A 16,205-nucleotide genomic window follows, 5' to 3' on the forward strand; every position below is an offset into this window, starting at 1 on the left:
ATTTTGCAGCGCTGGTGGTTTGGCATCAATTGCGTGTAAAAATCTCATTTTGCAGCACTGGTTTATTTGGTATCAGTTACGTGCAAAAAGTTATTATATATATATATTTTTTTTTTACACATTCCTTAAATTAGTAATGTATTTGCAACAGGGACTTGCAGCACTGGGGTTGTGGTAGCACCAATCATGCGCAGCACTGGCACTTTGGTATCAATTACTTGTGTAAAGTTTGTTTTCTGCAGAAAGTGTATTAATACCTATTTATAGCACTGGTATTTTGGCATCAACCATTTGCCATGAATTATTGCTCCTTCACACACACTGTGTTACATGAATAATGTGTTAGTTTGTAACATGTATTTACAGCAATGGAGTCATCATATTACCAACCAGTTGCAGCACTTGTTTTGGTATCAATCACCCGTATAAAGTTGTTTGGTTTCTACATAAGTGTTATAGTGAATGCAGGGTCCTGGGTTTAGTACCACTTGGTCTGGTCTCCCACCGTACACACAACATGGAAATACAATTATTTTAACAAATATAAATCGCTAAATCCCTTTTCTCATCAACGGTATATAGCAATCTTGTGACTTCTATCAGTGTCCAGCTGAGCACTGGTTAAAGCTTGAAGGAAGAATTTTCATTCCCCTCCGATTGTCCAATGAGGCTTCATGACCCCTGACCCTCTGGACAGTGCTGATTGGCCCTGTGCTGATCACACGCACTCTCCCAAAGACAAAAAAAAACTCACTCAACACACACCAAGCTGAGCATGTGCAGCTTGCCCCCAAGGCTCTGTGCTATCAGATGATGGATTGAGGACAGCCGAAGGGGAGGATCAGAGAAGACAGGATCAAACAGCCTTTTTACACAATGCAGAGGATTAACCCCTTAGGTCCCACAGTGAGTATAACAAGCATGCTTTACTGCATCTACAGACTGATTGTACTGTTGTGGGTTTAGTAACATTTAACACCAATTCATTGGGCTGCAACACATCTTTACAGCTTCTCGGCCTTTTGGTTTAGATCAAATGTAGTATCTGTTCTGGATCCGGGGGGGGGGACAACAGTTCGTACCCCTCCTGGTGTAATTAGGTATGGAGCAGTGGGGGGTGATGGCAGGGCTCTCATGGTAGGGATTAGAGCTGCATTGGTCTGGCCGAGGGCTGGGCTGCGAATGAAGCCTGTGGTGTATGTGCCCCTGGGGTGGCCATCCAGGGGTGCCATAATTCTCACCGTGAGGGGGCTCACTTTGGGTTTTTGGCACCAAGGTCACCGCATCAGCCACACTTCTTCACATCCTACCTCTAGGGCCGGGCCTTTTATTCCTGGCCAAATGGCCCACCATGGGATTCCATCATGGCACCTGCACTCATCTACTACCCCCTTCCCTTTTTATGTGTGTGTGTCACTTGCACAGCATGTATTTCACAACCCTGATTAGTAGGGTGTAGGTCCTCCGGCCTGCCCTGAAAGTCCTGGGGGGGGGGGGCACATGGCCTTTTGGTCAGGTCCCCCCCCCCATGGGGTCTCCCTAGTACCTGGGCTGACCTCCCAAAGAAAGGAGTCTGCCCGGTTCAGCCAGGTGGACCAGTGAGTACCTCAGTCCCTGTAAGGAGTCTCCCCCCCCCCCCCAGGGTTCAGGGTAAGGGTGCTTTCTCTGCGGAGGAGGACTAGGTGTAAACCCTGTGCGCTTTTTCGTGTTTTCACTTTTGTGAGTGCACTTTTTTTATGTTAATTTTTCAAGTTTCACCAAACCACAAGAATTGATAAAAAATATAAAAAAAAAAAAATAAAACATGTTTCCAGCTTTCTTTTTCTACTGAATAAAATCGTTTTGAACTCTGACCATAGGTGCGGGTCCTCCACTGGTGCCTATAAAACAGAAAAATAAATATATTACCCTGACAGATGTCCTTACCCACATGGAAGAAAATATATTTTAAATATATTTTTATTTATTTCAGGTACTTATATAGCGCTGTCAATTGACGCAGCGCTTTACACATATATATTTCCCTAACAGACGAACTGACAACTCATGGGGCCCCCGGGGAATAGGGGATCATGGGGCCCCTGTGTCCTTGCCCAAACTCAAAAAAGCCTATGAAAAAAAAGGTACCAGAGGCATCTCATGGGGCGCCCTACTGACCCCGGGCCCTCAGTCAGGGTAAGTCCGCCCCTGCTCCCTAAGCCTCAAGGGTGTACAATCTAAGGTCCCTAACTCTCATACATACACATACTAGGGGCAATTTAGACAGGAACCAATTCACCAACAGCATGTCTTTGGAGTGTGGGAGAAAACTGGAGTACCCTGAGGAAACCCACACAGGCACAGGGAGAACATGCAAACTCCAGGCAGGTGGTATTTTTAAAATATTCTTCCCAAATATATTGACATATATGTGAAATACTACCATTTTGGCCATATTCAATATATACACATACATACCGGGGCGGACTGACCATTTGGAAACTTGGGCACTGCCAGGGGTCAGTAGGGGGTCCCATGAGATGCCCCGGTACCTTTTTTGAGTTTGGGCAAGGACACAGGGGCCCCATGATCTACTATTGCCTGGGGACCCATGAACACACACCTCTTTTTTATATATTACACAATATATTACATTTTCAAATATACTGTATGTGTTTAAAAATACCTCTTTTAATATACATTTTTGGAATGCATTTACAAATATGTTAAAATTACTTTTTTTATATGTTAAAAAAAATCTAAAGAATATATTAAAATATTAAAAATATTTTCATATATTTTGTAATATATAAAAAAAAAGCATTTCAACTTACAGTGTGTATGTATATAGATATATATCTATATACATACATATACAAACATACACACTGTATGTTGAAATGCTTTTTTTTAATATATATATATATATATATATATATATACACACACACACACACACTTTTTTTTTTTTTTTTTAATATATTGAATACGGCCAAAATTGTAGTATTTCAAATATATATCAATATATTTAGGAAGAATATTTTTAAAAGATACTTTTCTTCCATATGGGTACCATTCCTTTAAAATATAAATTGGCCATTTATACACTTTGAAATATATATCACATATAATATAGCTTATAGGAGACCTGCTACTTTGCGTTAGAGAATATATAAAACGGTAACATTGTACAGATAACGAGACACACACTTCTTTCAGAATGCAGAAAGGTTTATTGGCAGAAGGATCAGAAATTGAAGATAAATATTAGAAAGAGTGTTCTACAAAAACTAACAAGATCATAAAATTGAAAATAAAGGTAATAAATGGTCTTAATTGTTTTGCCAGCCACTAATTGTCATGACCAGGATAACCTAAAAGAAACATTTTAGTTATTTTCAATGGAGTACAGAAGGGTTAAATATAACTGAATTAATTCTAAAGTATATTTATAGCTATAATTTTTTAGATGTTTTTGATAGAATAGAGAAGGGTAAAACACTTGTCAATGTATCGCGAGATTTTCTTTCACCTTTGGCCCCCAAGGAATTCCCTTAATTTGCAGAGATTTTCTCACTTTCAGTTCTGGCTATTTGGCAGGAAGTAAAGAAAAATATTCCCAGTGGAATACAGATGGCAAAAAATAAACCCACCTTTGCTCTAACCAAAATGAAAAAAGGTTCTGCTTTAATTCTCAGTGACCAAGACATAGAGAGGGTGAATCTAACTAGCTAAATGACAGACAGGGGTTCTAATCCTTCCCTACTCTATCCAAAACTAAAGTTAGGACTATAAATACATTTTACAGTAATAAATGCAAATACAATAGAAAATGTAATTATACATTTTACCGGAATTTAAGTTATTATTCTGATGGAGGTTTTTGGAAAAACATAAAAAGCAGCATGGAGGGGCTCAGTGAAGGTGGCGGTGAAGGTGTGGAGATGTCTGATGGGGTTACACAGCTGGTAGAAGGACAGGCGGCCAGAGTCATACTCCAGATAGATCCCAACAGTCTTTAGTAGAGATTTGGATTCTATATGTGCAGCAGTGTTCCCATGCCTGGCATGGAGCCCTGAAGTTATTTGACCTAGACCCCATGATTTGTCATTATAACCTATCATAAATTCACTTCCTGCAATCTTCCTCTCCATGCTGTCAGTGGCCACCCCGATCAGCCATTCCTTGGCTTCACTCACATCCACCTCCCAGTAATGTTTCCCGGATATGAAGGTTTGTGCACTCAACACATGGCTGGATTCAAACCTCTTTGGACCATCCGGTCTGTTCTCTCCGATGTCGGTATAAGAGGCTATTTCCTTTTCCTCTGATATAAAAATATTATCATGAGCCGTATTTAAATCCAGCAAAATGTTGGATTTCTTGATCACTGAAAATTGTTTCTTTTCCAGCAGTTCCTCCAGATTGTTAGTCAAGTTGTGAAGTTCTCTTTCTAGAATCTTTGAGATAATTTCTTCATTCATGCATCCAGGATTTCTTGTAATGTTGGCTCTATCCTCTATGTCAGGATCAATGTCATCTCCAATTGGTGGCATTTTCAAAACCGTTAATGGATCTCGGAACTTACATATTTCTTTCATTTGATTTATCTTCCTGGACAGCTTGTTCTGCGGTTGCTCCAACTGCTGGATCAGATCAAAAACTGAGTGGGAAATCTGTTCCTGCTCTGTGGAGAGCTCAGCCAGGACTCTTGTTTCTACATCATCCAGATGTTTCCTGATGTCTCCAAACAGCTCAGTGACTCTGTCGGTAACAACATTTTTTTTCCTGTCCTCTAGTATCCTATGATTTTCCAGATTTTGGAATCTCCTCCAGACCTCGTGTCTCTCAAACTCCAATACAGTTGTAGATTCTCTCATTCTCTCTTTTTTCTTCTCAGAAGCCTCATACAGAAGCTCCACCTGGTGTCCCCTATGTTCTCCAGCCACCCAACAGGACATACAGATACACTCATTGTCCTCTGTGCAGAAATATTTCAGGATCTCTTTATGTGTTGAACATTTTCTGTCTCCAAATGATGTGGTTGGTTTGGTTAAAATGTGATCCACAGACTTGCTGTGGTTACTTAGGTGCTTTTCACAAAATGAGGCCTCACATAACAGACACGATTTAGAAGCTAATGTAGAAGAATCGCAGTACGTACAGCAGACCTTTGTGTCCTTCGGGTTAGCAGATCTGAAACACTCCATGATGTTACACAGCTTCTGGTTCTTCTCCAGTGTAGGATACTCTGTATAATGCTGTCTGCACTCCGGACAGGAATAAAATCCAGACCACTCCTGTGTATCCAGAAGAGTCACAATACAGTTCCAGCAGAAGCTGTGTCCACAGTTCAGTGATATGGGCTCCTTATAAAGGTTCAGGCAGATGGCGCACTTAAGCTCATCTCTCAGGTCAGCAGATGCCATTTTGCAGAAGGACTTTAACCGGTGATACAATTTTGGGGCTTCAGTCTCATATACTGGTGATGGAAGAGTTGTGGCTTCAGTCTCATATACTGGTGGTGAAAGAGTTGGGGCTTCGGTCTCGTATACTGGTGGTGGAAGAGTTGGGGCTTCGGTCTCGTATACTGGTGGTGGAAGAGTTGGGGCTTCAGTCTCATATACTGGTGGTGGAAGAGTTGTGGCTTCAGTCTCATATACTTGTGGTGGAAGAGTTGTGGCTTCAGTCTCATATACTGGTGGTGGAAGAGTTGGGGCTTCGGTCTCGTATACTGGTGGTGGAAGAGTTGGGGCTTCGGTCTTGTATGCTGGTGGTGGAAGAGTTGCAGCTTCAGTCTTCTACACTGGTAGTGAGTTTGTTGGGATGCTTTGTTATGTAAAGTGAGGTCTTCCCTCCTAGTAAAGTGAGATCAACCCCCTCCCCCCCAGGAAACCCTTTCTCTGTGAAGACAGACAGTCTTGTACCATGTTAGTCATTGATGATTGCAGAAAGTTTACACTTGATTGCCTAACTTGTTAAGCATACAATCTTTTGGGACTCATTGGGTCTGGTTTTATTAAATTCTGAAAATGGTTCCACTATTTTCCGAATTGTAAAATCAGAATTGGCCTAAGATGTTCCAAAAGTTTGTGCCTTTAGAAACATAGTTTAGCCAATTAAACATATCATTTAAATTCCAAACTTTCGGTATCCAATGAAGATATACAGTTTTGTAAATAACTCACACAGATTGTGCATCACAAAACTTAATCCATCTTCTTGATTCAAATTGCACCTTTTCAGAGTGCATGTAGGAGCAGAAGAGATGAGAACAAGGAGATTTCAGCCTTCATATATTTGAAAAGCAAAACACTGGATGGTCACAGCAAACTATGAAATGTGAAAATAGAAGAGAATACAAATCAAAGATTATACGTGATGAACTCAACTTACAATGGAGTGTCTGCCGCCCTTAAACTGGCCATATATGACTTTAAATTTGGCTAGTTCAGCATGCACCGGTCAAATATTGGTCCATGTATGGACACCCTGGTTGTGCACAAGCAGCCTGTCAGGTCTATCCCAAATGATTAGTGCCGTTGGCTATAGCCGGCAACACCAATCATTGTGTTCTGCCGGCAGAGGTTCCCAGAACCGAATAGTGCTGTGGGAGTGATTCTCACATCGACATTGGCTGCATTGATGTGGGAATCGAGCATAATCTACGGCAGGGGTGTCAAACTGGCGGCCCTCCAGCTCTTGCGAAACTACAAGTCCCACCATGCCCCTGCCTTTGAGAGTCATGCTTGTAACTGTCAATCTTGCAATGCCTCATGGGACTTGTAGTTTGGCAACAACTGGAGTGCCGCCAGTTTGATACCCGTGATCTATGGTCTTCCATAGGCCAATTAGAGACATGTAGTTTTAGCCCCCTGCTGTCCACCCTTAAAGCTGCAATGGCAACAGCCGTGGTTGCAATGCTGCACTTTGTGCCTTGTCAGTGTGGAGGAATCACATTGCCTCCATTCTGCTTCAAATGCCTCTGAAAAGCGATCTGATTATAGATCGCTCTTCAGAGGAGTGATGGGTTTAGATGCACATCTAAACCTAGCCTTAGAAGCCATTAAAAGCCTTCTGTACCATGTTAGACCAATTGGATGATTATGAAAACAGGGACAGGAGGCAGAACATACTCATTAGGGTCCTTCCTGAAGTCACTCACCCACAGGATCTACTAAACACAGTCCAAGGCCTCTCAAGAAATATTGGTAGACTTTGCCCCCCCCCACTATCAAGATAGATCAGGTTCACAGAGCCCCTCACAAGCTGAGAAACAGCAGGTTGCAGGAGAGAGAATCACTTGATTGCCCCATGACCATTGTTAGTGTTGATAGGGGAATCCCTCCCAAGGAGCTGTTGTGTTCTCCTGTGAGGTTGAGGTGTGGAGGAGAGCCCTTCCTGCCAGGAGAGCACAGCGATGATTGCTAGCAGCTATAGCCAGTGGCAGTAATCGTAACAAAAATCTGACAGGCTGGTCATACCAAAGTCGTACAATAATCAGTTTGGGTACACTCAGCCTGACCGTAGATTTATTTATTTCAGGTACTTATATAGCGCCATCAATGTACGCAGCACTTTACATATATATTGTACATTCACATCAGTCCCTAACAGCGGCGGACTGACCATTTGGAAACTCAGGCACTGCCCGAGGGCCCGGGGTCAGTAGGGGGCCCCATGAGATGCCCCTGGTACCTTTTTCATAAGCTTTTTTGAGTTTGGGCAAGGACACAGGGGCCCCATGATCCCCTATTGCCCGGGGGCCCCATTAGTTGTCAGTCCGCCCCTGGTCCCTAACCCTCAAGGGGCGTACAATCTAAGGTCCCTAACTCACATTCATACATACACATACTAGGGACAATTTAGACAGGATCCAATTCACCTACCAGCATGTCTTTGGGGTGTGGGAGGAAACCGGAGTACCCGGAGGAAACCCATGCAGGCACAGGGAGAACATGCAAACTCCAGGCAGGTGGTACTGTGGTTGGGATGGTTTGAATCCTTGCCAGTCCCTGCTAAAATGGTTGAGATTTGAACCATCTATGGCCAGCTCTACTCTGTTTGAATTACAGACCAATCTCTATGCTAAACAGTGGCGGGCTGACCATTTGGAAACTCGGGCACTGCCCGAGGGCCCAGGGTCAGTAGGGGGCCCCCATGAGATGCCCCTTGTACCTTTTTCATAGGCTTTTTTGAGTTTGGGCAAGGACACAGGGGCCCCATGATTCCCTATTGCCCGGGGGGCCCCATGAGTTGTCAGTCCGCCCCGATGCTAAATGCAGATACTAAGATCCTGTATAAACATCTACTTGTGTGTCTGCATGACCATGTGACCTCAATTGTATTCACTGATCAAACAAGGTTTATGACGGGCTGTGGGGGCTGGTGACACCACCATCAGAGCTCTTCTTGGTTTGCACTAGGCAAAATGCAGCCTAGAAAAAGCTCCTTAACTTATATTGTCAACCAATGCCGAAAAGGCCATTGACTGCGTAAATTGGGTGTACACAGATGAAATGCTATGCAATTGGGGTCTCGGAGAGTGGATGATGAGCTGGATTGCTGGCACACTATCATGAGTCTGAGGCATGAGTAAAAGTAAGGCTTCTTTTCTCTCTGTAATGGAACCTGACAGGGGGGGGGGGTGCTCACTGCCCCCATTACTTTTCTCTTTAGCCTTGAAGCCACTACTCTGAAAGGTCATAGACAATGGAGACAGTAGCCTCCCTAGCGGTCTGATTATGTCTGTATTTCTGTGCTCAAAGCGGTACATTTTTTTTCATGGAAATATGTTGTTTTTTTATGGTAGGCCTGTAATTTTTAGGAATAACTCACTGAAATCTGTCCGAACAAGAGTCTAGTAAACATCCCGGGGATGATAAAATTTGAAACACGAAATCATAAATTATAATTTAATAAATAATCATAAAAAATAATATAATAATAAATGTAATTCAATAATATAATCAAACCAAAAACACTGAAATTTGAAATATAGAGCCAAGTTCGCACATCGCTGAGCAAAATTGTTTTCAGTGTCTGATGAGGAATTTCCCCCACGAATCATTATCACTCAATTCTGCAAGTGGTTCTGATTTACTATCGCTGTTCTCTAGATGGTCTAAAACCGCGTCTGACCTAAAGGGACGCTTTTTGGACGCCATGGACGTTTCTCAGTTTCCAGGCAGAAAGAACAGTAAAAATGCAGGCAGGGTGCCGGACAAAGCACTCGGGACAAAATGTATGTGAAATGGTTTGATACAGGAATGTTATACTATGTGATTTTAGTGGATTTAGTGAATGTCACATTTTGTCATTTTTAAATTTCCCGCCAGTTCCGTCCCCCGTACATCCCGACGCTTGCAGGGGACAGAACCCGGAAGACAGATGACAGATGCCGGCATCAGCCGGATTACATTGCCGGGGACACTACAGGAGGGACATCGCGGGAGCGCAGGACAAGGTAAGTACAGAAGGGATCCCAGAGCAACGCTGCAGTGTATTCCCGAGTGTAGCTCGGGGGGGTTACTGCTTGTGGTGCTGAAACTTTACCCCGAGCTACACACGGGAATACCGCCAGGGGGGGTTAAGGGAATTCATATAGGCTCTACAAAACAAACTTTTTTGCTTACACAGATGATGTATTCTTTTACATTTCCCAACCACATAACACCCTCCCAGTGTTGATGGTTGAATTACACAGGTTTAGGCAACTAACTTATTTATTTCAGGTACTTATATAGCGCCATCAATTTACGCAGTGCTTTACATATATATTGTACATTCACATCAGTCCCTAACCCTCAAGGGGTGTACAATCTAAGGTCCCTAACTCACATTCATACATACACATACTAGGGCCAATTTAGACAGGAGCCAATTAACCTACCAGCATGTCTTTGGAGTGTGGGAGGAAACTGGAATACCCGGAGGAAACCCACGCAGGCACAGGGAGATCATGCAAACTCCAGGCAGGTGGTGCCATTGTTGGGATTCCAACCAACGACCCGAGTACTGCCAGGAAGAAGTGCTAACCACTTAGCTGCCCACTTTAAGGTTAATTATGCAAATCTGAAATATTGTTGATAAATGTCCTTATAGGACTATCATTCTCCATATGCCAATACGATCCATTTGTTTGGTGGACGGATTCTCTCCTATATCTAGGGACTTGTATTTCCCTAGATTTTAAGAGACTATATGACCGCAACTATGCCAACCTCTTGGACAGAGTGATTGGGGATCTTAAAACATGGCAAGGCCTATCTCTCACATCCTTTGGTAGAATACATGTTATTAAAATTAATATTCCCCTATGTATCACCAACCTAAGATTGAAACCCCCGTTATTCTCTCACAGGCATTTTTTAGACATTTGAAGAGGGCTTTGTATGGCATGGGAAATATCAAGCCTACAATGTTCTACGTAGCCAAAAGATATACTTTGGTCTATGATTGCCTGATGTAGTCTTCTGTTATAAAGCATTGGCCCTGATACAGATACTGAACTGGTACCATAATTCTGCTGATAAATTGTGGGTTTTGTTAGAAAAACCTATGGCAGGTAGAAATTTGACTGGAGCCTTAAGGATACCAACCGCTTACAGAGGGCTTTCAGACTGGACATCCCCACTGAGGGTGATGGCCCTAACCGTATGGGATAGATTTAAACATAAATGGAGACTTGGCCCTTAAAGCGGAGCTCCACCCTAAAGGGGAAGTTCCACTTTAAGGACTGCTCCCCATTAAAGATTGGCACCTTTGGGGGGTGGGGGGAGCGGGTACCCGAATTTGACAGGTACCCTCTTCCGGTCCAATCGCCTAGGCGATCGGAAGCAGAAGGTGTCCTCCCTCCCTGTAGTATTTTGGGACATGTGACAGGTACCAGAAGACTACAGGACCATTCATGAAGCGCAGCGCTACTCACGCATGCGCAGTGGGTACCCGGCTGTGAAGCCACAAGCTGTCACAGCCGGTTGCCCACACTGAAGATGCCGGCACGTGGAATACAGGACGGCTGTTGAAACGGGCTGCGGGGGACACACCACGGGACAGGTAAGTGGCTGTCTTTTAAAAGTCAGCAGCTACAGTTTTTGTAGCTGCTGACTTTTATTTTTTGACATGGTGAGTGGAACTCCGCTTTAAGACATCGCATTTGAACTTGTTAGGAGCCTTCTTCTGGTTTTCCCCGGGCTATCCTATGTCTCATCTATGAGCTCTGGGGTCCAAAAATCGTTCTATGAGTTCTTGACCAGAATGGTATAGGACCCTTTCCCACTTGGCGCAAATATTTCCAGGGACACATCCATATTTTTTCTTTTGCTTTTTTTTTTTCTTTTGTCATCACTAACAATGCACTGAATACTTGCCTAAATACTTCTTTATTTCAGGTACTTATATAGTGCCGTCAATTTTACATATATATTGTACATTCACATCAGTCCCTAACCCTCAAGGGGTGTACAATCTAAGGTCCCTAACTCACATTCATACATACACATACTAGGGACAATGTAGACAGGAGCCAAATAACCTACCAGCATGTCTTTGGAGTGTGGGAGGAAACCGGAGTACCCAGAGGAAACCCACACAGGCATCCGTGGTTGGGATTCAAACCAACAACCCAAGTACTGCCAGGCAGAAGTGCTAACCATTTAGTCAATACTTGGAGCACCTGACTGGATTTGTGTATGGTGCTCTTGATGACTTACACTTATGTATCTGTAGTTTCTTACTGAATGTTCCTGTGAAATGCCGATTCCTATGGTGGATGGATGGCATTTATTTAACTTTTATACTCCTTTGAATTGTTAAAACCAGCTTAAAAAAAAAAAAAAAACCTTCAGCACCGTTTGAAACCATCTGAGATTTAATTTTTCCTATTGACTCCCCTTGACCTAATTTTGCTAAAATATTTATGCTGAAATTTCAGGGAATGGAAACTTTAAACTTTCTCATAAAATACTGTGAAAATTCTAAACATCTTAGCATACAAAGATTCGATAAATAATCTGATGGGGATGAACCAGTTCTGTTCACAGATTTCAACTACTCTATATGACACCGATGCAAATCCATGCATTAATACAATTCCAGATCATCAAAGAGGAACCAGGCAGATAATAATCTGGACTTCTCCATAGCCTCCCCCATCCTCTGGAACTCTCTACCCCAATTTATCAGACTATCACCTACTCTGTTCACTTTTAGGCGATCTCTGAAAACCTATCTCTTCAGGGAAGCCTATCCCGCCCTCAGCTAATAAATGGAATCTTCTACTCTTCCTACCAGTCCATCCCCCACAGTTATTACTTTTTGTACCACCAGCCCCTCCCTCTTAGATTGTAAGCTCCCAGGATCAGGCCCTCCTAACCCTCTTGTATTGAACTGTATTGTTGCTGTATTGTCTCCCATTATATTGTAAAGCGCTGAGCAAACTGTTGGCGCGATATAAATCCTGTATTATAATAATAATATATGAGTTTAAAAATAATATAACTATGAATTCCTATCTATTCAATAGAAAATAAATAATTCGTAATAAAATGTTTGCTTTTGCAAAGGTAACAACTAAAGTGTTACTAAACCATATATAGTTTAAAACTAAAAAAGTGCCCTTTTGTTAACATTTAAAACATTCATAAGACTGCTGTACATTGGATATAATTTCATGTGCAGAAATGCTGAAACTATTTTTTACAACTGTATTATTACCATTTTATTATTCTGTATTACCATACCTGTAGGGGAAAACCTGTTTTAACATTGCTGGGTTTGTATTGTTTGCATCACATGGATTCTGAAGGACCACACCTGATGTTCAGCTGGCTGGTGGCCTTTGTCTCAGGTCCATACTAATCAGTCCATCTAGTAACTGGAGTCTGAAGAAAGCAATGGGGCCCCTGGCATGGCAGTGTGCTTAATCTTCTTTGCCTTAGAAAAGTTTTAGAATACAAATAGTTACCTATTGTTGGTTGTTTGAATAAAATAAAAACACAAACAAACAATGGTGTCTTTTTATCTTTCCCCAGTAATTTACAATTCACACCACTAATTTACAATTCACACCACTAATTTACAATTCGCACCACTAATTTACAATTTGCACCTTGGGGCACCTGGCTGGGATCCAATTATCCAACCCAGGCTTCCTGGCTGGGATTGAATTATGTCCTTCAGGACAAGATGTTAACAACATCTCACTCCTTTCTTGATTGATCTACTTTACAAAGCCTTCCAACTTTTTGAAATGGGAAAAAAGGACATCTTTGAGGATGTAGGCAAAGGACTTGCCCTGGGGCGGACTGACAACTCATGGGCCCCCCCCCCCCGTATCCTTGCCCAAACTAAAAAAAAGCCTATGAAAAAGGTACCAGGGGCATTTCATGGGGCCCCCGGCAATAGGAGATCATGGGGCCCCTGTGTCCTTGCCCAAACTAAAAAAAGCCTATGAAAAAGGTACCAGGGGCATCTCATGGGGCCCCTGGGCAATAGGGGATCATGGGGCCCCTGTGCCCTTGCCCAAACTAAAAAAAGCCTATGAAAAAGGTACCAGGGGCATCTCATGGGTTCCGTGGGCAATAGGGGATCATGGGGCCCGGGTCCTTACCCAAACTCAAAAAAGCCTATGAAAAAGGTACCAGGGGCATCTCATGGGGCCCCCAGTGACCCCGTACCCTCGGGCAGTGCCAGAGTTTCCAAATGGTCAGTCCGCCCCTGGACATGCCCCAAGCTTCACATCCCACAAGGAATTATTATGTTAAAAAAAAAAATGGATGTACCCAATTGCGCTTATTATTTTGACTTCTGTTCCTTCTTCATGGATTTTAAAACTATCAAATGTAATAATATGGAGTCTGGATGGAGCAGAGCACTTTTTATTATTATTATATAGGATTTGTATAGTGTCCACAGTTTGCGCAGCACTTTACAACATGAGGGCAGACAGTACAGTTACAATACAATTCACTAACGGAGGAATTTACAATTAAACTGTACATTTTCTTTTTTGTGTAATTTTTCTTTATTAAAGACTTTCCAAAACTGAATATAAAAGAGCATCCATTACACATAATAGAGAAAAGCAAACTATACAGAAAGGACCCAGATAAGGCCCTACATAGGGAGAAAAAACAAAGACCCGACATGTTGTACATAGAAAAGGACAAGCCACGTGCCCACCGTCAGGGTAGTGAGAACTGGGGTTTCTACAAATGTACTTCCCTTTTCCATTTTTAAAATCAAAACTTTTTATGATCTTATTTTCGTTGTCACCCTAATGAGAAGGCAGTATCTGAACCCACAAAACACCTTGGCTTTCTTTTTCTCCAGGGCTTCCCCCATCCTCTGGAACTCCCTACCCCAACCCATCAGATAATCACCTACCCTCCTCTCCTTTAGGCACACCCTGAAAACCCATCTCTTCAGGGAAGCCTACCCCACCCTCAGCTAACTGCCGAGATCTCCTCCACTCCATCCCCCACAGCTATTTCCTCCTGTACCACTATCCCCTCCCTCCTAGATTGTAAGCTCCAAGGAGAAGGGCCCTCGAACCCCTCGTGTATTGTATTGTATTGTTACTGTACTGTCTCCTGTACTGTCTCCAATTGTAATGTACAGCGCTGAGCGAACTGTTGGCGCTTTAGAAATACTGTATAATAATAATAATAATAATAATAATGAACTAATAAAACGTTATTAGAAAATCATTGGTGTGGGATCTTTACTTCTGTCTATACAGCAAAAATAAATAACACAATCTGAGAGATGCTCTAATCATTGCTTTCAATATCCCCCCCCGAAAAAAACAATTAGCCAGAGATACACTACAGCTGCATTATGTGTCCAGTATTTCTCACCCTAGGGTCACATCTGTGCAGGTGGTGCTGCTGTGGATCTGCATGAAAATCCGTGCACCCGCACATGACCGAGGCGACATCTTCGTCTCTTTCCGTGATCGGTGATCTGCTGTGTCCGAGGGACACAGCGCACCGTCGATCGCCACGCTCCCTGAGCTGCGCATGCGCGGTTAGAATGGGAGGATGTCATATGACGTCCTCCCAGAATGAGAGAACCACCTTGCGCCCGTCATATTACTCTATGGCGGGCAGGAGGTGGTTAATAAATGTACACCAGAGTGTCTGTGTAGACAAAACTTCTTTTTTTTTTTTTTTGATAATGCATAAAGTTTATTTATAGAAAACATTTTGGAAACTTTTCACAGAATAAAATTCTAAATTCTTCTGAAATTCCATTGGGGAGATCCTCTATTTTCTGTCCCGCAGATGCAACAGTAACCCTAGATTTACACCTATGCGTTTTCTGCAGCCTTTTTCAGAAACGCACAGCAGTCCATTTAACATGATGTCCTATGGGACAGGTTCACATCTCCGCGTTTTCACCTGCTGCGTCTTTTGGAAAGGGTCAGGGACTACTTTTTTTTTTTTAACGCAAAACGTTGCATTTTTGGTTGTATAGATTTAAGTGGGAACACTGCAGAAAAGCATGTATTGCGTTTTTGATGTGTTTAAAATCTGCCTAGCAACAAGAAAAAAAAATAAACGCAAAAATGCAAGTGCAAAAAAACACAGCGCAAAACGCAACACAGAATCGCACAAAATACAACCTGCATAGGTGTGAACCTAGGGTAAGAGAAGATGTCTCCAAAGTGAGGGGAATTCAGCGCCATTGTCACCGGAACAAGTTGCTTCCATTGGAAGATTTACCCTTGCATCTTGTTTCAGTGACTACTATAACCATTTGGATTTCAGTCTTGGTGACCTAGAGGGTGAATCCAACTGGCTAAGACACATAGCAATGACATTCAGCCTGGGTTCACATATGTGCGGTGTATTGCATGCGATTCGCACAGGAACCGCACTACATTCCTGTGCAAATCACATGCGATTTGTGTGCGGTGCATTCGGAGCCATTCATTTTGTATGGCTCTATTAACCACTTGCCTACCAGGCACTTATACCCCCTTCCTTACCAGGCCAATTTTCAGCTTTCAGCGCTGCCGCACTTTGATTGACAATTGCGCGGTCATGCAACATTGTACCCATATGAAATTTTGATCATTTTTTTCTCACAAATAGAGCTTTCTTTTGGTGGTATTTAATCGCCACTGGGCGCTTTACTTTTTGCGCTATAAATTAAAAAAAGTGCAAAAAATTAGAAAAAAAAAAAAAAGTTTATTTGTTTCTTTTATAAAATTTTTCAAA

At 42.5% G+C, this 16,205-nt stretch overlaps 1 protein-coding gene and 1 pseudogene across 1 annotated transcript; one reads left to right on the top strand and one right to left on the bottom strand.

The window, feature by feature from the left end:
* Positions 1–1,006: 1,006 nt before the first annotated feature.
* LOC149435069 (U2 spliceosomal RNA) lies at positions 1,007–1,087 on the top strand (annotated as a pseudogene).
* Positions 1,088–3,210: 2,123 nt separating this feature from the next.
* LOC149435070 (E3 ubiquitin/ISG15 ligase TRIM25-like) lies at positions 3,211–7,866 on the bottom strand. The gene has a single exon (XM_089663047.1). The coding sequence runs from the start codon at positions 5,406–5,408 to the stop codon at positions 3,837–3,839; it is 1,572 nt and encodes a 523-aa protein (XP_089519173.1). The 5' UTR covers positions 5,409–7,866; the 3' UTR covers positions 3,211–3,836.
* Positions 7,867–16,205: the final 8,339 nt, after the last annotated feature.

Source organism: Staurois parvus, unplaced genomic scaffold, assembly GCF_062004578.1.
Source record: "Staurois parvus isolate SC_StPar_1 unplaced genomic scaffold, SC_StPar_1.0 ptg001616l, whole genome shotgun sequence".
Classification (NCBI taxonomy): Eukaryota; Metazoa; Chordata; class Amphibia; order Anura; family Ranidae; genus Staurois; species Staurois parvus.

Excerpts from the sequence above, each read along its gene's own strand:
- LOC149435070 (XM_089663047.1), bottom strand. The coding sequence starts at position 5,408 with ATGGCATCTGCTGACCTGAGAGATGAGCTTAAGTGCGCCATCTGCCTG.